Source organism: Chelonia mydas, chromosome 22 (assembly GCF_015237465.2).
Source record: "Chelonia mydas isolate rCheMyd1 chromosome 22, rCheMyd1.pri.v2, whole genome shotgun sequence".
NCBI classification, from domain to species: Eukaryota; Metazoa; Chordata; order Testudines; family Cheloniidae; genus Chelonia; species Chelonia mydas.
The window spans coordinates 15,796,163-15,820,078 of NC_051262.2; the positions used below are offsets into that span (position 1 = coordinate 15,796,163).

The 23,916-nt window shown below is 43.7% G+C and overlaps 1 protein-coding gene across 5 annotated transcripts in view; it reads right to left on the reverse strand.

The window, feature by feature from the left end:
• The window catches only part of ZBTB16 (zinc finger and BTB domain containing 16), a 210,809-nt gene that overhangs the window by 90,811 nt on the left and 96,082 nt on the right, over positions 1 to 23,916 (reverse strand). For all 5 annotated transcript variants that reach the window (XM_043534259.1, XM_043534260.1, XM_037882476.2 and 2 more), the window contains one exon: positions 4,660 to 4,757. In XM_043534259.1, the coding sequence (XP_043390194.1) occupies positions 4,660 to 4,757 (98 nt within the window). The remainder of the gene's footprint in view (positions 1 to 4,659; positions 4,758 to 23,916) is intronic.

A 23,916-nucleotide genomic window follows, 5' to 3' on the forward strand; every position in this document is an offset into this window, starting at 1 on the left:
AAACTTCTAATTCAACAAAATTGTCCATCTGGACAATGAAAACTGGATTTAGGAGATTTAATTTTAGCATGCTAGTCACTGAAAACATAACCTCATGTTGTGGATCCAACACGACCTCATTTCATGGGGGGGGGGGGTGGGGGGGGAAGAAAGGAAAAGAAGAGGTGCAAAGGTCTCGTGTTTTAATAAATAACAGTGCTGGAATTTAATGCGGCTGTTTTCGAGCGTTCAAACAGCTCCTTCTGCCTTCCCCCACCCTCGGATTTCACCCAACCCCAGACAGATTAGAAAAAAAATTAATCTTGTATGATGACAAACTTGGCTCAATGTTCACTGTACATACTGTACCCACAAGGCTGGCAGCCCGCCAGGGATTGGCATGGGGCCAAAACGACAACAACACACACAGGCAGCGCAAGCCAAAAAAGGGGGAGGATGGAGGAGGAGGAGGGGGAAGGGAAAACACAGCTGAGATGCTAAGTGCAGTACACACGGCCTGCCACAATGCCAGGTATTAGCCAGGACCTCAGAGGCGGCAAGCAACGCACCCTCCCCGGACAGTGTCTATTCCTCACTAGACAGCTGGCACCATTGCCTAGGGCACAGCAAGTGCCACCTGGATTAACTCTGTTGGCTTCAGGGGAGCGACTCCGGGAATATACACCGGATGGTAACGCCAGTCAGAATCTGGCCCAATTAAAATGACAACAAATCAGAGGATCCAATCCTGCAAATACTTACGGCTGGGAGTAGTGTTTGATACTGTGAGAAGGACAAAGGGAGGCAAGTCGCCTACTCCTGAGAATAAGGACCATGCTGAGTGAAGTGCGTGCGGGATCAGGCCTTAAAGGCAGAAATGAAAAGGGGCCATTGTCTTTTCATTGATTTATATCTAGTATTTTTTAGAATAAAATCTATAACCGGACTCTCTTTATAAAGCCAGTCACAGCGGACTCTCAGATATATATGAAGGAACACTAGCCTAGGTACAGGAAACACGGAAGAAAAGTCTTCAAGTCTAATTTCTCATGCATCAAGATTAAGAGAAATACAGCAGTCAATATCCAGGACCAAACACAGAAGAAAACAGCAGTACAAGAGTTATTGCTCTTGGTTTTTTGAGAGGCAGGGTGTCAGGGAAATACAGCTAGACAGCGGATGGATTCATTTCCATTTGGAATGCCAAACTCATGCATGTGGGAGGATCCAGGTGTGGCAGATAGTCTAATAAATTGACTACGATCACCGTCATGCACCAGGAGTTCAGAGTCAGCCTTGGGTGACAAGAGAGGTTGGAGAGGAGGAACAATAAACAGATCTTCACTCTGTCTGTACAGCGCCTTGCACAACAAGCATTCTAGGTATTACCGCAATACCATTCAGTATTTGTGCCAGGTTACTGTGCAGTGGGGTTCTGGGGTGCATTAGTATTCCAAAGACTATTCGTGCACCTGACACTGAATGTTGAGGAGAGGCCCATAAGTAAAGGGGCAGAGGTGCCAGAGGAAGGGAGCAAGGTGAATTGCCGGAGCTCTGGGAAGAAACCTGGATAGCAGCTGCGCGATTCCTGGCTCTAGTGTCTGTCATCCACCTCCCAGCAGCACCACGCCCCCCAATTCATGCCCTTCTCGCGGGAGGTACTCAGCTGCCCCTAACTCCTCCCCGCGGGACAGCTGAAAGTTCAGCTAATTTAGGGCCAGGCTCTCAAAGCTGGGACTCAGCGGTGTAAGCTCTTATTGGGTCAGGAGAATTTCTCTTTTAGAGACTGGGACAATCCCAAACAAACCTCCAGACTTGAGTGGCTTGGATATAATGGAACGGGATCATCCCCTATTTTCACGACAGGAAAAACCAGCCCTCCTCAACCACTCTCACCATGTGTATGACGAGTCCTCTTGCAGCATCTAGCTGCCCACCCTCCATCAACACAGAGCAATGGGGAAAGCCAGGCGCAACACTGCTTAGCTCTGCACAAGCCCCTACGTGACCAGCCCTGCTGGGGTATCTCACTCATGACCTGCTCCCCTTATTCCAGCCGCAGGCCTCCCCCTTAAACAAAGGCTGCCAATTACGCCATGTTGCTGGGCAGTTCTGTGCCAAGGAGAAGAGACCCTTGGAGACTATTCTGAGTTCCTCTCAAACTCAGTTCACTGGTGCCTTATGGCCAGCTTTGAAATTGTGCCCGAGAGCTTGCTGTCTTACTCCCCGTGTGCCATGCAGCCCTCTTCCCACTCCAAGTCTAATTTCTCATGCATCAAGACTAAAAGAAATATAGCAGTCAATACCCAGGACCAAGCACAGACTGCAGGGGAAAAAAAAAAACAAAAAAACAGAGGAGTAAGAGAGAGACAGCGCGTGCTCATCTTCCACAGAAAACAATTTATGAAGCATTTGAAAAAACTGATTGTACTTATTGTGCACAATCTCTTCATTTATCCCACATTTGTCTGCATGTCTATGGTCAGATGATCGTGTTTATTCTAGCCCTGTCAGGACCTCTAGAGCACATGTGCTGCTGGTGTATGTCAGAGGAGATTCACTGATCCATGATCAACCATCCAGGAGTCATCTGCTAGGAGATATCTGTGTGCTTCGGTTCCCACTCTGACCCAACCAGAATGGCAGAAGCCGCTCTCAGTGCTTAAAGAACAAGGACAGAAGCAGCACTTCCATGAGATGCATGAACTTGAGTTAGGAAATTATCCTGCAGCTGGTCTTTCATACTTATTACCATTCACGATTAAAGCACTGGCAGGAATTATAACACTTTGCATTTTATGGAGGTAGGTGAGTAAGTATTAATTATCGCCATTTTTCAGGTGGGGAAATGGACCATTTGTTCTGTGTTTGTACAGTGCCTAGCACAATGAGGGCCTGGTCAATGACTAGGGCTCTTAGGCACTAAGATAAAACAAACAAACAGAAAGTGCAGTGACTTGCCCAAGGCCACATAGGGAGGGAATAGCAGAGGAAGGATTAGAACTCACTGCCTTCTGACTCTCCACCCTGTGATTATTCCTACAGACCATATGGCAGAAAGTTCTACAGTGATGCTAGCATCCTTCCAAAATTACTCCAAACGTGCAGCCTTGTAAACTCATGTGGACTCTAAGGGTGTGTCCACACTGCAAAAAACCCCCACAGCAGAATCTCAGAGCCCAGGTCAGCTGACTCGGGCTTGCACCACAGGTCTAAAAACAACAATATAGGTGTTCCTACTCTGGCCAAGACCCTTCCCCCTGACTGGGTTTCAGAGCCCAGGCTCCAGCCTGAGCAGGGATGTCTACAGTGCTATTTTTAGCTCCCTAACACAAGCCCTGCGAGCTTGAGTCAGTTGACATAGGCTCAGACTCACTGCTGCAGGGATTTTTTTTGGTAGTGTTGCAGTTATGTCTACACTGCACGCTAAGTTTAGGTCTGTGGGACCTGGGCTTGTGGACTCGATGTTTCCAAGCCTGCACTTGTGTGTCTGTAAACTTGGCTTTACGACTGCTGGAGCCAGGTCTTGGAGCCATACTAATGATCCATACTACACTACAGAGACCTTCTGACACAGGACAGCAACTTGTCTCGCGTCCAGACCTGCAAAATGACAAGGCTTGGACCTGAGTCACAGTGGGACTTGGGCTCTGACCCACCTCCCTAGCAGTATTGCAGGGCCTTGGTCTTGAGTAAAAAGCAAAGGAGTACTTGTGGCACCTTAGAGACTAACCAATTTATTTGAGCATGAGCTTTCGTGAGCTACAGCTCACTTCATCACGAAAGCTCATGCTCAAATAAATTGGTTAGTCTCTAAGGTGCCACAAGTACTCCTTTGCTTTTTGCGAATACAGACTAACACGGCTGTTACTCTGAAAATTGGTCTTGAGTGTTTGCTGACCCGAGACAGACTGATTTGTGTGCGTGGACGGAAGCATGGGGCATGAGCTCAAACTGGAGTAAGCACCCAGGCTTCGTGAGCAGTGTGAACATACCCTAAGTGATTTACCCTTGAATGAATGAGACTTGGATTCGTACGTACACTTTACCTTTGAGCAAATGGATCCAATGGCTGCCTGCATTTTTTTTTAAATAGAAAAACTAATTGTATATGGGACTCTATGCCCAATAGGAATTTCAGACTAAATTAACTTGCAAAACACGTCGTGTTCTCACTAGTTTAGCATTCCAACCTTTCTATATCTATTTAATTAAAGGGCCTGCATAATTTGAACCCAATAGTTAGATTCATTAGACGGAGTGCCTAATTTTGCAACAGTTTTGCTAATGAAACTGCAGTGGGTGCCTGTACGTGGCAAATACGGTATACACACACACACACACAGGAAAACCACTCCAGTATCGTGGCCGAAGTGGATGGAGGCAATCGAATAGCACTCAGCCATGCAGTAGTCCAAGTCTGTTATTCCAGGCTGCTGAGGACCTGCAAATATTTCCCCAGTTAAAGAGCTGAAAACAAAACCTCTGAAAATGAATGTAACCGGCTCTGGAATTAAAAGGGAATATAGTCATAATTTACCATTCTAAAATGGTTAAAATAATCCCCTGTCCTACACACATGCGTGCACTGTTAAAGTTTGTCTGGGAGTTTCAATAGATTTGGGTCAATATGACAGAGGCAGCAGTCCCCTAACGGAACATCGAAGTCTCTAAACCTACCTGAGTGAGCCAGTAAGTGCATTCGGAGCCGCAAGCTATCCAAGAATCGTTTCCCACACAACTCACATCCATAAGTCTTCATACCACTGTGCAGCTTCCTAGGGATAAACAGAGACGGATTAGTCCTCTTGCTTGTTTGGGGGAAGGGGAAAAAGTTTTATTTAAAATGTTAACACTGAGACCTTTTGAATATTTCATGAAATCTACACATTATCCGTGAATTTTCTCATTAGCTCAGCAGGAACACAAATCACAGATATACTTGTTTCATATAAAGCTAGACAGCTGTAGGGACAGAGGGAAAAATGGGACTTCTGCTGGCCAGCAGCAATGAGGAGGCTCAGCCAGAATATTCAACCATCGAGGCCTACTCCGCTATCAAGGTTGCTAAAAGGGAAGTCATTTCTTGGGTGTCCTTTGAGCAAAGGGAAAAGGAGAGCTGCTTTATCTGAGGAGCATGTGGGAAGCCTGCTTGAATCTTCTCCCCAAAGCTTGCTTTAGTGAAGTTCAGAAAGTTTCAGTTCTGGCATTTTAGGAAGAAGGATCCTGTAGGGTTTTGCTTTTCCTTCCCCTAACTGGTTTGTTTACAAAGCACCTATCCTACCTGCCTTTGTCCAGAAACAGAAACCCTACAGACAAACCACAGTGACACCATGAAGCAATTAAAGCTGAATGAGAAAAATTATTCTTGTGAAATTTCTAGAGGGACTGCAAGCCCCTTTTAGTAATAAAAGGATCAGAACTCTTACTAGGGTTGCCAACTTTCTAAAGCACAAAGCCGAACACCCTTTCCCCATCTCCTACCTCGCCCCTTCCCCAAGGCCCTGTTCCTTCTCCGAGACCCCGCTCACTCCATCCCTCCTCCCTCTGTCACTCACTCTCCCCCACCCTCACTCACTTGCTCATTTTTACCAGGCTGGGGCAGGGGGTTGGGGTGCAGGAGGGAGTGAGGGCTCCAGCTGGGGGTGCGGACTTCAGGGCAGGACCAGAAATGAGGGGTTCAGGGAGTGGGGGGGGCAAGCTCCAGGCTGAGACAGGAGGTTGGGGTGCGAGGGGGAGGGGTCTGGCTTGGGGTGCAGGAGGGAGCTCAAGGCTGGGGCAGGGGCGCAGGAGGGGGTGCAGGGACCAGGCTCCATGCTGTATTTACTTTGGGGAGCTCCCTGGAAGTAGCGACATGTCCCTCGGCTCCCAGGCGTAGGGGCGGCCAGGCAGCATACTCGCTGCCCTTACCCACAGGCACCGCCCCCACAGCTCCCATTGGCTGTGGTTCCCACCCAATGGGAGCTGCAGAGCTGGTGCTCAGGGAGGGACTGGGGCAGTGCGTGGAGCCCCCATGGCCGCAGGGACACATCGCCGCTTCCCGGGAGCTACATGGGGCCAGGTAGGGAGCCTGCCAACCCCACACAAACCAGACTTTTAATGCCAGGCTCCCTTTTTGACAGGACGTTTCAGTCGAAAACTGGACACCTGGCAACTCTGAAGAGATGGCGAGCTAGAGATGTACCCATCCCTACAAATACTTCATGAAGGACATCAACGCTGTCCTTTCCATTGAGGGGGCAATGTTAGGATACATACATCGATGACATGTATTCGTGCACCTCACACCACCTGGACCAAGGGTAGCAACAGACGAGCACTAGCCAAAGCAGCAGAGCTCAGAAGCAGATTAGAAGAGTGGCCCCTTTGGAAAGCGAACAGCAGGAACTCCATTGCCCTAATCCTGCTTGCTACTGCAGTAGCTGAGTCCGTACTGGGGGGCAAGAGGTAGGCTGCAAGGTCCCTGCTGAGAAGTGCCATCCAGATGTTGCTGGATGTTTGGAGTGCTGATGAAGCATAAACACAGCTCACTCTTCTGGCTAAAAATACTGCACGTGAGAGACTCTCCAGGCTAAGTACCAAAGGGAAGGAGGAGGATGGAAGGAATAAAAATATCTCACTAATGCTTCTCCCAAGAGCAGTACAGATGGGACAGAATCCTGGAGAGTTTTACTACAACTGGTCCTGAGATGAGCATCCTTAACTCCTATTATCTCAGCAGGAGCAAAGGCAGGGTGCTAAGTGTCTTGCAAGTTCACCCCCAGAAACAGGGCAAAGCGATGTCTGTTCCCAGAATTGAAGCAGCAGATGCTTGATGCAGAGTTTCTGCTTTAGTATTTTACTGTTCAAATTTGCTTAAATGTAGTCAACAAGTTTAATGACAAGTGGCACTGAACAAAGCTTTAATTCACTCCTGGGTCAGAATCTGACTAGAAAGGTGGGCATTACAGGGGAAAAAGTAGGGAATATTTAGGGCACTAAAATCCCTACATATATTTCACTTAATTGGATTCCCCCGTTGAGCCCAGATTGGAGAGTCTGGAGAGATGGGTAGTGCATCAAGATCGTGCTTTCTGCACTATTTAGCTCAGAACCCAAACCACTCCTTTCTGGAAGGATGTTCATTCTTCTTCCTAAAGAAACAACCCCACTCAAAAGCAATTCAGTAGATCCTAGTGCACTCTACTAGATTAAATAATATTTAGCAGACACTGCTTGTGCAGATCTGGTGAGCAGTGCTGCCCAAGCCAGAAAAAAATTAAGTTATTATTAAAATGCAAGTGACATGTTAAAGGCACTTGCTCCCTAGCAGCATAAAGCACACGAATGCGCTAATCTCAGAAGTCTATGGACAATCATGACCCTGACAAGAGGATACAGTATCCTAGCAAACAGGAGCCTTCTTTCCACTCCTCAACTCACACTGCTATAGCCAGAGAATTCTTTCAATCACAGTTTTCTGTTATTCACTAACCACCCCCCAAAATCCATCTTTTCCTCCACCCCCTTTTAAGGCCAATTATTGGTCAATCGCAAGTCTCACGCACATTGACATTGCAAGGCAAAGTTCCAAAGTTAACTCACGATCATCTATTGTTGAGCCAACTACACTCAGAAACATTAAACAGAAAACATTAAATGAACTTTGACTATTTCACAGTGTCAGAGGTTGATAAATGTATTGTTTAGAAGCAGCCCATGCTTTGTAGTTGACACAAGCATTGAAAAGCTATCAAGCCAAGTTTGCTACATTTTCCTAAGAAAGATGCACACCCATTTATTGTGATCTTTTCATACAGATGGAAGTGGAAGAGTCTAACAGCAAAAACACATGCAGGTTTCAAAATAAGTTTCTATAAAAAGAGTTCTTTGCTGATGTTTTCATCCGACGATAGAGTCAAATGACCTACTCAACCTTCTAATCAAATCCACTATTTATTATCACTTTGTTATAAGACAAACATGTTTTATTGCATTGGTGCCAAGTATAAACTACAAACTCAAGATAATACTTAGTCCTGCCATGAGTGCAGGGGACTGGACTAGATAATCTCTCGAGGTTCCTTCCAGTCCTTTGATTCTATGAAACAGTTCTGTGCAGAACTGGGCAGGGTATACGTATCCCAGAAAGCAGGGATCCATTGACACTTTAGTTGGCCATCCAGCATCAGAAGACCCTGAAAGTCAGTGGCTGGGCCCTAGTAACAAGCCACAAAATTATGGACAATTAGGAGTCCAGTGACATTTTAAAGACTAACAGATTTATTTGGGCATAAGCTTTTGTGGGTAAAAAAACACTTCAGATTTTTTTTTTTAAACGAGGCTCACAAACATTCTTCTACAAAGAATTCTATGAAGAACGGCCCTTTTCCCAAATGTCTACCATCTTTTATTCTAGTTGGGACAGAGTTCACTGTAGCCTCTTAGTTAAGTGGCCCTCTTTCAAAATGGCCATTGTTTCCAAAGAGGATAGAGCCAAGCTGCCCTCAGGGAAGATGGTGGCCCCAGACAGCATCAGTTTTTAAAGGTTGAGACTACACATCTTCAAACCATTAGAAATATCACAAAGTAACCTTCTTCTTTTGTATTCATTTATGCAACTTTAATAATTTAAACAAAAATTGCCAGGTAAAAATTAACTTAAACTGGAGTGAAGACGAGGATTTATCACTAATTTACAGGTAAAAACACATTTACAGGATGTGGTGATTATCCACCATGTTTTTAATTTTTTTTTAAGGCCTGGAAAAGCAGAAGTAAGAGTTGTTTTGGTGCCTAACTCCATTCTGTAGCGGTAAGAGGAGAAATAAAATAATGAGGAAAAAAACTAGTGTGGGCCTTTAAAAATCAGTAATCTAATCTGGGACCATAAAACACCGTTCGGCACTAATCTTTGTTGTATGATTACCGCGCGGTGTCACTACCAGACAATTTTAAGGATAACTACTAACCCCGGCTGCTGGGGAAGGAAGGCCACAATCCCAGCCTTTCCTACAGCCCACGTATGGATGGGGACAAACCCCAAACCCTGGAAGTATGGGTGAGTCCACATGGCAAACAAACGTTGCTGCAAACTGCCACCCCCCCTTCCCCTCCCCTTATCTAGATCTCAAAAGTATCTCCCAGACGCACACGCGCCAATTGCATCCTGCCATTTCTCATACCCCACAGCTGTGAGAGAGATTCTACCCAATCCCGTTGCAGGGTGGGTGGTAAGAAAGCCGAGTAGGCATATACAGTGCAAATGCTACTTTCAGGGTAATGTCTAAAGATAGCCTGTGCTCAGACTGTCACACGCTTGAAACAAAAACACTGTGTCCAATTGAGATCTTTCCCAAGGAAGAGACAACCCCTGAAAACACAAACACACACTCTTGCACTCATCTTGAGTCATCACTCAGTCAAGCAGCACTCCAATGTTAAACCGTCCATTTGCACCAGACTGGGTTAAGCAATGCCCCGTGGTCCTTACTGCCTTTCACTTAAAAATAATAATAATGGAGGTGGTGGGTTTAAGAGGCACAATGGTTAATAACTCATCTTGGAGTCAATGGCGAAACTCCCATTGACTTCAGTGCCACAAGATTGGGTCCCAACAAGGCTTGCTGCTGTCTTTCCTAACAGAGCTCTGGACTGGGATACAGGGATTTGGATTCAATTCCCATCTCTGCCATAGGATTGTTGGGTGACGCTGAGCAAATCACTTCCTCTGTGCCTCAGTTTCCCCGTAAAATGGGGATAATGGTACCGACCTCCTTTGTACGTGCTTTGAGATCTACAGGTGAAAAGCACGGTGTAAGAGCTAGGTATTACACTATAGTGGATACACAAGTTACTAACACGCAAGCTAGGGCATCTTTACTGCAGAAGGAAGGGGAATAATTTGTCAACGTGGCCAACAATCCGCTTATCTTAAAAAAAACCCAAAAAAAGAACTATGTTTTTTGGCCAACAAAAACTTTTCCTCTCTGATTTCTAGACTGGAATGTCAAGATAGGATGGAGCCAAACACATGGTGCCTTGACAGAGAACAAAAAGTATTAACCTGACTAGAGATACCAAGATTTAAGCCAGGCCCACTAGGAGCAAGGTTGGTTGGGCCAATGTGTGGGACGAGGTGGTATGTGCGTGTGGGGACTGAGGATATCTCGGGAGAGAGAACAGCAGTGGATACGCATCATGAGCATCTGGAGCCAGCAAGCCATCCGTACACCCTTCCTGCCCAGTAAAAGAAAAACTTCATGGTGTGTTTCACATCTTTCTTTTTTTGGTACAAATTCGTATTACCCAGAGCTATTTGACAAGATGGTATTGCCACATATTATGCTTGCTAGCAATAGAGCTCATTGCTCCATGATTAGTCAATATTAATAAACATTACCAAAGGCATTTACAACACAATTTACTTGTTTAATACAGCACTTGATGCTCGCCATAAAGTAAATATATCAATAAAAGGCAAACAATTTCAAATCAGATTTAAAATAATAAAGCACAAACAATAACTAGACAAGTTAAAGAGGAAATAAAGGTGTTCATTGGATAACTTCTTTTAACCCTTTCACTGCCACAGAACCAGGTACATGGCTTAAATCCATCTGTGTTGATGCATTGTAAGGATGTGGTGAATAAGGCATGCCAGGAGGGCATATTTACTACACTGAACAGTACCCTCCCTTCAAGTGATAAATGATGTGTTTGATCAGTATTTCTGTACAGGGACTAGAACATTGTGTTCTTGAGGTTTTTAAGACAGTTTGGACACCACCAAACGAAAAATACTTGAATGCGAGGGATCGCGGGATTGCCAGAAAACCAGATGCTTGCAGCCACACTGCCTTGTGCTGGAGCCCTGTCAAACCTCCAACTAACACGGACAGGCCAAGACAAGATCTCTCAGTAAATGTCAAGGTGCTGCAGGGAGTCTGCTGGGGGAGAGGGCCCCCTCCTCTTAGAGTCAGCACTGAACCAAAGCCATAGCACGGTACCAGGGGACACTTGCTGCTGGAGGGGACGTCTTTTTCATGAGATGCATGCTGCGGCTGCGCTTTAACCTGCCTTGTGTGGTCGCATTAAGGAAACCCACCTCAACAAGGGGCGCAGCTCCTAGCGCTGGGGCACTGTTTACACGGGCGCTTTACAGGGCTGCAACTTGCTGCTCTCCGGGGGGTGTTTTTTCACACCCCTGAGCAAGAAAGTTGCAGCGCTGTTAATTGTCAGTGTAGACACACCCACAGTAATTAACTCCTGACCACTTGTTATATGTATAAAGGCCCCTTGAGTCAGGATGTTACCCAAGCTGGCTTCCAACCAGAATATTGGGGTTACCACTTTCTACCTAGCTGAAAGCCCACCCACAGTGTCCATTGGCGGCAGTCTTCTTCACTTCCTGACTTAACCAACCGCTGCTGCCTTCCCCCTCTGACGGGGCTGCACTTCATCCACGATGGAAGTGTCCCTTTCACAAGATGCTGCATACCTTCAGTCCCAGTGCAGTCAGTGGGAAAGGAAAGTGCTCAGGTCTTTACACGAGTGGACCCCACTGACTGGACTGGAGCTAAGTTTACACTGTCTTGGGATCTATCCCAGAATCTGTCAACGTTCTTTGGGTGGAATGGTCCTATATAAAAGTTATACTTCGAGAAATAGGGGGAAGGAGGGGAGACTAAAAAAACCATGTTGTTTCCTGCATTACACAATCGTATTAAAAAACACCAGCTCCATTGTATGTACACATAGTCTGTAAGTCGAGCTGGATGTTAGTCAGGCTCTGGAGTAGAGCAATTCGTTCTAGTTCTTGTAACCGTAAGAACAGACAATAGCATTTGAAGCTAACCACAATCCCAGTAAAGTGCTTGCAGATAAGACTTTTCCCTCTCCTCTCTCCCCCCGGCCCGATCCTCCCCCACCAGAAAAAGAGTGTTAGAACAGGGTGTCAGAAACGACAAAAGAACACATTAATCTTACTAGTGCAGCAGCTCACATAGAAATCTACATGGCAATCAAACTTCAGCTTTGATATTTCCGGCCGTTACGTAACCTGCTCATTGTTTTAAAATGCTCGAGTTCTCACTAAGTAATTTATTTGAAATATCTTTATCGACAAATTTCACCTGAGCACAAAAGTTTTCTCATTTGGTGTCTACTTATAGGACGATCTTATCGTGCACAATCTTATACAGTCTCTTTCAACAAGGTCTTAAAAGCGCTTTATCTTCTAGGTTCCTGGTAGCAAAATATGATTGAAATGTTCTATTTATGCTCACTGGATTAAGGAGATGTTGCAAAATTGCACAAAAACCTGGCAGATGTAAGCAAGGTATTACAGCCGCTCAGGCTGTTAAGATCTAAGCGAGGAGATCAATACATGTTTCTGCACTTTTACTGAAGTTGTACCTTTAAAATGGAAGGGGGGGGGGGTGTTAAGAACATTAAAATAGATCTCTCCTCACTGATATTATCCAAATTTGGGTACAGAAAGATAGACTGAACTTTATTATGACAGCTTGATGCTGAAATTAAATTCCAACTATTCTGTATGTCCTGAGATGTCCTTATAAGCAAATTAAACTAAACAAAAGGATATTCAGGGATTAAAAGGAACAGCAATCTGGAAAGGTCTTTCTTTCCATACAATCATGCCACGCTTTTCGATATAGTATCACTAGTCAATACTTGCAGCATGCAAAATTACTTTACTGTGCAACATTAAATGAGCACGTCTCAAAGTATACAAATTTTCTGCTGCAACTGCTGGAGAAACAAAGGCCTCATGATAAATTCCTGCTAAAATCCTAGATTTAGGACACTAGCATGGCTCAAAATCCAGCTTTTTTTATTTGGAGGAGACTATGCTACAATGCAGGAGTATGCGTCAGCCTTGGAATTTGTCCAGAGGTATGGCAAGTGGTGTTGTACAATTGAATTTCCTCTTGGAAATGGGGTTTGCTGCAAAGGAGTGAAGAATAGAGGGACATGGATAAGGATTTCCCCCTCACCCCCCCCCCCCCCCACAACCCCTTTACATGCTCTACTCCAGGATTAAAGTTTCCATTTCCCTCCCTCTTTACCAGCAGGAAGAGGCAGCTAAAGACCTGACCTCAATTTTGTCACATGGATGTAATACCCACAAAAAGGGTTAAGTTGGTTGAAAGCAACTTTGAGAAGTAGCTGGAAAAAATATCACGTGCTCGGGGTATGGCCAGCCAATGGAAATTTGTCCTGGTGACATAATAGTTCTAACCTGGTTTTTCATTGGTGGAGCATGCTGTGCCTTCCCTGGTCTCCTGCTTGAGAATTCTGGGGATAACGTTTCTATGGAACCTTAAAGAAGCTTCTCTCTTCCAGTTCTTTGTAAATGTTTGTTTTCCTGCCTCACCTCTGGATTCAATTATTAGTGCTTGAAATATTATAGCCCTCAGAGTTCATCCAAGTCCCAGAGGAACTGCATTTCTGAGAACCTCTAAGACAAGAGAACGTCATGGCCTTTCCAGTCTTCCAACATTCCCCACCCTCTGTCCGTGGCCTGCTGGGGACAATCTCTTTTTCTGTGTCCAGGGGTAACCGTTTTATTAGTTCAATACCTTCCAAAGCCATCTAATGCCTTTCAAACTGTGTCAGTGCCACGGTCTGGGTTTTTAACTCCCAACAGCAGGACATCCTGCTGAAGATTAGTAGGCCAGCAATATCGTGCTACTCCGGCCATACAATCCATTTACGGGGGCTGCAAGGCAGCTTTCCCTCAGCCAGTGGGAAGTGTTACGTGTTGGCTTGGAATGGCCATGCCCTCTAGGGGCTGGAGGCCCGCAAAAAAAATAAGCAAGGCCAGGGAAATGAGATTTCTACTTTCGCACAGAGAGAAGGGGAAGTTTATCAATTCTGTCCCAAATACAAGCGGGCCACTTGCTGACCATGACAACTGCATACACCTCCACCAACAGAGCATCTACGTAACCTCAGTCACACTAAATACTGTGCACTAGGCTCTTGCTGGGGGGGTGGGGGGAAATCAGGCCAAGTAAATAAAGTGAAGCTGTTGGGAAGACCTCAGCACCAGAAGGCACCTGCCCTCATGGGAGCCCATTCCAAAGAAGTTTTTTTTAAAAATGTGGTTTTCCCTTTAATTATGGTTTATTAAAAATGCACATTTAAATATCAAACCGGCTTGGAGCTAAAGTTTTCAGGTCATCAGCTATTACTCAAGAATGTTTTGGCTTTGGAAATAAACTGTCTATTTGCTATTCCAACCTTCCTCAAAGTAAGGAAATTAAAAATCAACACATGACCTTGTTTACGGAGAGGTAGCACAGAGCTGTGATTATGCAACTATCTTTGTTCGAAGGCCTAAAAGCCAGGAAGCGTACAGTACCTTGTGGAGTAGCTATAGATCATTCAAAGCAAACTTGCTGAAGGAAGAGCCCTTCCCTAAGTAAAAACCACAAAGACAGGTTTGCCAACGAGTTCCCTATACTTAAAAAAAAAAAAAAATGCAGCAATATTCCTTTCCAAACAGACACTGGAAAGAACAAACAAACAAAAGCTGGAATGGAAGTAGGCCCCTTACAAGCTGTAAGTAATTAAAAAGGCCTGTAAATGCCCTGCAAAAAGCACTTCAAAGAGACAGTAATTCCAGCAATGGCTAGTCAAGAGCGTGTGGTGTAAAAATTATGAGTTTTCCCAACAGGGTGCTTTGTGTGAAAAGGACAGGATTGGTGGCAAGCGATTCTGCACCACTCAGGAGATTTTTATGTTCAGTTGCATACAATGGGCATGTGCAGGCATTTATCAATATGTACTTTATCCACGTGTACACAGGAACAGTGTGTGGAAGGGGAAATAAACTACCAAAGGCTTTCCTCATTACAGGCTTTGTTCCAACTCTGTGGTAGTGAATTCACCGTACCTAGGGTCCACAAGCTAGCCCATAGAGTCAGTACCAGTTACACACCGACTACTGCAGTAGCTAGGAGGGAAATTTCCAAAAGCTCCTGGGATTTAGGAAGCACAAGTCTTACTACAAACTTACATAAGTGACACAAAGACACGTGATGAACTGCCATGCACATTTTTGCATTGGTTATTTCATACAATCTGTTTGCATTATGGCCTTACTTTTTATTTTCCTAAAGTTCCTATAGGAGTCTTTTTTATTACTCAGCCTTAACTCTGTTATTTCCCAGTCACACAATGGCTAATCCTTTATCCTTCCAATAATTTCTCTCTCTCTCCCCCTAAGAGGGGAGATGGGATGTGTGTACAGTCCTAATATGTAAAAATCACAAATAGCTCAATTCTGCCATAAACAAACCCCTATTCTGCTCAGTTTACAGCCCCACTCTAACTCCGCCTGCTTAAAACCCCATACATAAAAATGTCTTTTACTATATTTAATTTAATGAGTTTTCATTCCATACCCCCACCTACCTCCCCTTCTTTAAACGAGGAAGACAAAAGCCTGCCTCCTACCAGAAGTGATAAACTAAACCTGGGGTAAGCTTTCCAAATGGACTGCAACTTTGTGGGAAGCCCTCTCCACTCCCCACCCCCAACCTGCCTCCCCCACAATAACCCCTACCATTCCAAACAAGATGTATGGATTTTGGACATTTGATTACTTTTAAGTATATATTTTCCCCTCAAATAGACTGAATACAATGGTTAGGAAATTTGACAGAAAGCTATTCTGAGCCATTTATTGCCTTAATACGCACCTTTGTCCAACAGGCAGTTTTGACAAGAGCGATAAATTCCAAATTTATGTCAACAGAGCATATGTTGAACACCTCATTTCTGAGCTAAAGCGGCATGCTGCCCCATAAATCACAGTTCTGTTTGAAATGAAAGTAGATTACAGGCCTGTGTTATTGAGCAGTTAGAGCTATAGTCATATAAATCAGAACTTTTAACTCTAGGCGATCCGTTGTGCAATTAACTAAAGGGTACTTTGTCATTTCAAGGCTTGTGCACAGACTTGGCAGGGCGCACAGCTACCGGGGAAAGGCAAAAAAGTTACTGGCAACTAACAGCTTTAACACTGTAGAGTTTTGCTAAATACCAGTTGAACCAGTTAATTCTATGAACAACCATGCTAATGGAAAACCCAAACATTTGCTACACAAATTTGATGTTGTAGATACCTAACCATGCAAGCCCTTTGCTCTAAAAAAAGGCTTGCTCGCTCTCTCTCTCACACACACCCAGTAGAAGTAAAAACTAGTCATTTTTTCTTTGCGTATAGAACCCTTGGTGCATGTCTTATTTTATGTTCTATACAGTGCCAAGAAACATTATTTGAGCTCAAATAATAAATAAGGGTAACTTGACATTCACAGCAAGGTTAACCACTCACTTCCACTATTGGAGAACAGGAGAAAAAGGGCATTGTAAGGATCTCCAACTACAGCACCTCTCATCAAATTGAGGTATTTAGGGCTAATGGATAAGCATCTTCTCTGTTATTTAGATATCAGTTGGTGTAGCAATGATGTCCGACATTCTGAAAAGAAGAATTTTATTGTGTTTAGCACTAGCCTTTCCACCATGCCAACCACCAATGCAGTCACATCACAAGCCAGATAAGGAGTAGCAATTCTCTTCCTACCTGCCTGCTTCATTGTGTTAATGAAACACCTGTTTCAACACTGCCAGCATTCAATGGGTGCCAGTCAAGAACTTTGAAGGGCAATGCCAAGACTGGTTGGCCAAACCTGACCTTTGAAGAATCATCCTGCTTAAGTTTTTGCCTCCATTTTTCCCCCCTTCCAAACTGGTCATGCCTAACAAAAAAAGTATTGAAAATTGTCCAGCTCGGGAAGGTGAATTTATGGATCTGGCAACCTTGACAACATCCCTGGCATTCACAGATGCTGACTTCTCAAGATGCAATGTTAGTCTAGCATTGTAGTTGAGTTACATTAATCTATTTGGCTTTCACCATTATAAAGGACAAACTTGCACAGAAACTCAGTGTAACTAAACAATCTCAACACACGCCACACAGGAATGCAACTTCCTACAACTATAAAAAGGAATTTCCAGATACACCAGAGAAATTGGTACACTCCAAAAATTACAACAGCAGGGGAGATTTTCAAATTCCCAGCTCCCAGTGAAAGTCAATGGAAGCTGGGCACCAATCTGCCTTTAAGAGTTACTCAGCACCCAGCAGATTTAATTTGTGATCTAAGCCAAAGAAGCATCCCGTACCATCTATTCATTTGTTTCTCTCCTAAGAGGTCACAAACACTGGAATTCAGCATTTGACTTTGGTTAAAACCAAAGTAAGCTGGGTCAGATTAGCCCAGCCTCTAGACAACTTTTTCCAGGGACATCTACATCCGGGGTAGTTCCATGAATGGGGAGAGGTAAGAGAGCACCAGAGGAGGGTGGTGTCAGACATGTTTGGCATAAACCAAGAGAAACCTGACATGATAATTCATGTGCCTTGTCACTTTCATGAACCTCTCCTTGCTCATCCCAGAGACTTCCTTTTTGGGAGACTGACAGCAGCAGGTCTTTATCATTCTTTCCTCAATGCACATGAACAATTAAGTGATGTCCATTAAATTTATAGACCACGGTTTTCCTTTCTAGGCTGGACCCATCAGTAGAGATCTTACTGTTTAGAATGCTGGAAAATTCATTTCTCACTGAATAAATTACTCATCCAGAGCCAGACTAGTGACTTTTACTAAAACAAACAAATGTATAGTTAAGGAACAGCAAAAAGCACCCCTAAGATGGCTGATATCCAGATCCATCATTCCTGACCATGCACGCTCAACCAGGCCAAAGGGAAAGGATGGAGTTGGCTAGAACGTCACACTCAAGTGCTGCATTTTTTGAGGAAAGGTCACAAACATTAATCCCGATCATTCAAGTGTCAAATTTCTTGTGCAGTGCCTTCCATATACATCTCTTCAATAGACACCACCCTCACTCTCTTCACTCAGAGAGCGGAGACTACCCTTTGACAGAAAGGAACTTCATTTGCCTTCCATAAGGCACAACTGAATTCATACACAAACTGTCACTTTGCAAGCCTTTAGGCCCTTCACACATGAGTTGCAAATATTTGGAAGTGTCACTGGTTAAGAAATTCTCAGGTCTAGTCATAATTTAGTAGCCCCCTGAACATTCAAATTATAATACTTTACAGAAAGCGAACATTTCTTTGCTGGCATGGGTAGACAGAGATGGAATGCGGCAGACAGCGATGGAACGCAGAAGACACCAGAAGAAACAATTTTTTCCACATTCTCCAAAAGTCCAGAATGAAATACAGTAAAGTGCAGCTTGTTAGTGGATGTATCCATGCTCAAAACTAATGAATAATATGAAGACCGTTCAGGTAAGCGTGGGAATTTGTGGGCGTCTTATGACTCAAACCAATGTTTTGATATTTGCTATCGTTTGAAGAAGCATGGAAGAGATGGCTTCTCACTGAAGCTCTACATTTCCCTAGCAGGCCGTGATTACTTAATGATAAAACATTGACCTGTACTGAGTGAAACCTAAAATTGTTCCACTAGAGAAAATAGGGAGACATCAGTAAATTACAGACTTCCACAGAAACCAGGACTCCTCGCTGAGGCGTAGATCTTTAGAAGGTTTTTCCACTTTACGGGTGGATGAGTCTCACTGGACTACAGGTACTTTCCCTTAGCAACAAAGGGATCAAAAAGAGACTTGAGGTTCTAAATTGAAACTGGCCACAGACATGAAAGAACTGCAGAGCTCAATTTGTTTAGCTTATTAAAAAGAAGATTGAGAGGTGACTTGATTATAACCTCTTCATGGGGAGAAAATACCATGTACTAAAAGGTTTTTTAGCTGAGAAAGACAGAACAAGAATCAATGGCTGGAAGCTAAAGCCAGAAAAATTCATATCAGAAATATGGCACTTTTTTGGGGTAGTTCCCCCCATCCTTGACAGCAAGGGTGATTAACCACAGGAACAAACAACCAAGGGAACTGGTGGATTCTCCATCTTTTGAATTCTTCAAAGCAAGACTGGATGCACCCTTCTGGAAGATATGTGGTAGAGAAATACAAGCTACCAGATGCAATGCAGATGTAACTAGGTAAAATCCGGTAGCCTGTGTCATATAGGCCAGTCGATAATCTAATGCCTTTATAACCTATGAATATAGGTAGCTTCACTGAAACAGTCAAGGAGAGACTGATGCACCCTAAAGTCTTGCGTCAAAATATCCTCTGCTTACTTTAAGGTTATTTATCCAGAGCCTCAATTTTCCTCTTAACCAATTTCAAATATAACTATCCAAATCCCAAAAAGAAAAGGAGTACTTATGGCACCTTAGAGACTAACCAATTTATTTGAGCATGAGCTTTCGTGAGCTACAGCTCACTTCATCGGATGCATACTGTGGAAGCTGCAGAAGACATTATATACACAGAGACCATGAAACAATACCTCCTCCCACCCCACTCTCCTGCTGGTAATAGCTTATCTAAAGTGATCATCAAGTTGGGCCATTTCCAGCACAAATCCAGGTTTTCCCCCCCTCCGCTCCCCCACCCCCACAAACTCACTCTCCTGCTGGTAATAGCCCATCCAAAGTGACCACTCTCTTTACAATGTGTATGATAATCAAGGTGGGCCATTTCCAGCACAAATCCAGGTTTTCTCACTAACCCCCCCCCCCCCCCCCCCCAACACACACACACACAAAGTCAGTTGTTGTCACTTCCTTTTTCTTTATTAACAGCCCTGCAAACTCAACCTAAAATCTGAGCCACGCTAGGTTTTATCAGACTCCCGAATCAACAAGTTTCGGAAATCGGAGCATGTTTAAATTTGTTGAGCCAAAAGAAAAGAATTTCATAATCCTAGAGTTCTAGAAGGAGTAAAACATTTATTTCAGTTACTAATCCGGAGTCAGCAGGCTCATCTCTGAATCTGCACAGGGAGCAGATCTATTGATTAACAAGGTGCTCATTTTACCAAGTCACTTTTCAGAGTAAAACTGTATTTGAAGATATTATAAGCAATAATCCCACAATGCTGGCTTGTCAAGCAGCTCTGTATTTTAACTTTATCTTTGCTCCATGCTCTCCTTTGATGAACAAGGTGGATATAAACTTTGGGAGGTGGGACAGAGTTGGCTGGTGCCCAAAGTTCATAAAAGATATTTGGGAAATAGCTATAAACTTTTACAAAATTATTTAATACTTAAAAAGAGCAGTATTAGGGTCTTCTATGTGAGGAAATGGTGAGAAACGAGTGCTAACCAGGTGTGCTTCCTTACTACCAGGATGCCAAGACTGGAATGTGAAATGAAAAGTGGTTTGAGAGAAAAATATCTATAAAGTGAGTCAATAGGTTTGTAGCTCACAAGAACTCTTCATTAATCACACAATATGTCCATTTAGCTATCGTTAAAGGAAAACGGAAGTCAACAATAAACAAAATATATACCTCCATGGTGAGCAACAGAATGTGAGGATAGTAAGAGGTGGCTTTTCTTTCCCATGTTATGGCAGTTCCATTTCTATGCTGTTTGGTATATTTCAACATCATGGGTTCCTCAAGTTTCAAAGCAAATATCAGTGTCTATTTTCTGCAGCAGGGCAACTCAAATTCACAGCCCACAATTGCTGCTATTACAATCTCATGCCAAGTACAAAAGCAATGATGTTAGTTCCGGATTTATGCAGTACATCCAACAAATGAGCCAAGGCCTTTCTCTGATAATGCAAAGAGGAGCAGTTGGGAATATTACCCGAAAGAGAGGGACTAATTGGAATGGGCCATTTCCCCTCCACACACCCTCTGTTCTGGAGCTGAATTCATTCAGTAAAAGCAAAGATACTAATTTTTCTGACTACCCCTTTATTGAAACAAACATGTGTCTATTTCTCAGGTATTTCTAAGGTGCCTAAACTCCCAGTACCATATGCAGCCATGCGCATTTTTTTAAAAAAAAATCCGTGTTCCTTTCACATGGCATTTTCAGCCTCTGTTTCCATGAGCACAGCCAGCAGATCACAACATTGGTGATCCTGGTTCATACAACCTGAAGGTGAAAACAAGATGAGATGATAAAAACACAGGTAGATGGGTTCTCACTCGTGCATTCTTGGAGGAGAAGGGAGGTTGGTTAGTATAAGGCGGGATTTTCTAAACCCTTAGGGAGGGAATTTCTATATCCAAGTCCCATTCATTTTAAAATTAGGTAGGTGTGAAAAATCTCACCCCAAATCCTCTGATAAAGACCTCCAGGGACTTAACACACAACTCAACCCCGAGTTAAAAAAAAAAAAAAAAAAAAAATCTTGAGACCACCACCGGATTCTCATGATTTATAAGAGCAAAAAGGACATTAAATGAAACTGAAAAACATGAAAAACTCACAAAAGGGAATCCTTTTGTTTCATTTTCATAAAGACAGCGAGTTAAATTTTCCAAAAGTGCTTAAGAGACTTAGAAATCTGAACCCTGTTTTCAAAAAGTGATTTGAGCATTTAGGCCCAAATTTCAACCACTTTTGAAAATGGGACTTAGGCACTTCTGACGATTTTACCCAGTATATAACCAGCCTGTGGAACTCATTACCACAAGATTTCACTGTCACTGAGGCTAAGAGCTCAGAAGGATTCAAACAAGGATTAGGTACTTCTATGGATAATGAGAACTCCACAGGCACATTAGATAGAATTTTAGGATTCAGGTCACCAGCTATGGCAGGGGTTAGAAGGAAACTGCCCTTTGAGTAGGTTATACAATAGCTGTCTACTAAAGGATTTTCTTTCATCTTCTAACATAGCGAGTTCTGACTTCAGTCAGAGACAAGGTACTAGACAGGTGGACCACCAGCCTAAATTCAGCATGGCAATTACAGTTTTCCTTCCAAAATATGCACAAAAACATTTTAAAAAACCCCACCTTTCCTGAGCTGCATCAATCATTCCTTGAGCCAGAAAGACCATTCTTATTCAATTTCTAGCACACTAGCAATTTTTTCTCATTTTTCCCTGCTGTTGAATTTGAAGACTGAAAGGGGGTGGGGGGGGGAAGGCGGCAAGTAAAGCTGACCCAGAACATGCCTCCAAAGTGAAAAATATATGGCTCTGTTCTGCTGTAATGCAATCGAGAGTTGGCGACCAAAACCAAAAGCTTTCCAAGGTTTGCAAATCATTCTTTTCCCTGTACCTGTTTTGGCAGCCAACAAAAACACAAGGGGGAAATCATAAGGCAGACAAAACTAAGATCTCAGAGTCCTCAAGTTAAATTCAAGGGGGGAAAATATGCATTAACATTAAGGATCTTACATAGACGCCAAAAAGCCACAAAATGAAATCGGACATCCCACAAATTCCACAGCGTGCTTATCTGTGTCCCCTTGCCTGAACAGCACAGCACTTATGGATCCAAGCCCCAAACACCATGCAGTACTAAGTGCTACTGGTAAAATATTTACTCTACCTAAATACTGTAGGTTACGTGAAATAAATATTTTGCCAGGGTTATAGGGCCCTCCAAGGACCATGTGTGATGCAAGAGCTGGTATAATTTGAGCGAAAGTGTTTATAATGGAATCTTAATAGATTTGCAAGGAAATCTTTCCTGGAAGGAAGAACTGTGGGTATCCAAAACTACCATTACTACCATGGGTTTTAGGTTCTTGTCACTGACCAATTCCCTAGTTTCTCCAACTGCAGAGCACAAATGCTTAGTGACTCTAATGCTAGATGATTTTTGTAGTTACTGAACCCCCTAGGTTTACAGATCATTGTGGAAGCAAGTTAGGATACTGAGAGGTTCATGATAGAACAACTAAGCTGCCCCAGTCAGACTCCAGGGTCTCGTGCAAACTCACAATGCCCTTGGAGCAGGCCTGTTACTGAAGGAAAGCTCCTGCCATTATCTAGAACCAGATATTTCAGAGTCAGTGGACCCACAAGTCAAGACGCCCAAAGTGGTTTCTGAATCTCTCACACCCAATACAACCGGCTATAGGTAAAATATCTTCCCACCACCACCGCCCCCAACACACCCTTCAATAAGAGGCACTCCGCTCAGCCTACTCACCTGGAAAGACCGGTGCAACACGGCTGTCACTACTGGAAGATATTTAGGATGAGATTTTTCAAAGCTGTCTAGGGGATTTGGAAGCAATTCCCAGTAAAAATTAGCACCCTAATCCTGAAGGTGCTGGCTCCGATGACCAGCAGCAGCAGAACAGGAGTTCACATCTAGAAGCCAGCTACTATTTTAAGTGCAACTATGTTGATGCCATAATGCTTGGCCAGTGACCCCATCTTGCAAAGGAGACAGACAGATGCAAACCAACCTTCTCCTGTGTTTGAAGGGACGAGGATCAGACTGAACCCTCAGGTCACCGAGTCCATTCCCCTGCATCCCAGTATTTGTACTTCAGATGAACTGCAGCAAGCGGACTTTAAACAAGCCAAGTGCCGCCATGAGCAGCAACAAGCTTCCAGGTCTTGACGTATAAATTGAGGGAGGTCAGCTAGTCCGAAGGGACGTCCACGTCGCTCCCAGAGCCACTAGTCTAAGCACCAACTGAACTGTGATGCCTCCAGATCATGTGCAATAAGAAAGGTGGCAAGATATTGGGGTTTTATGCTAATGAGGACCATTTTCCAACACAACAAGCAAGCTGATAAAGTTCCTGGGACATAAAAAGCACGAGCATTTGCAGTGGAAGTTTTTGTGCAGATTAAAAAACAAATAAATAAATAAGGGGGGGGGGCGTATTGTGATTTTTGAGAGAGATCTGGAAGGTTACCAGCCTTACGAGTAGCAGCACTATAAAAAGATTCAGACACTAAGTATTTCCTTTCCTATAAAATATTCATTGCAGTATGTGAGAGCCAAGTAGCAGAAACCTCAAGCATTTCTAACTTTGTACTGCAGTAATAACAGAGTTTTATAGGAACCTTCTGATTTTA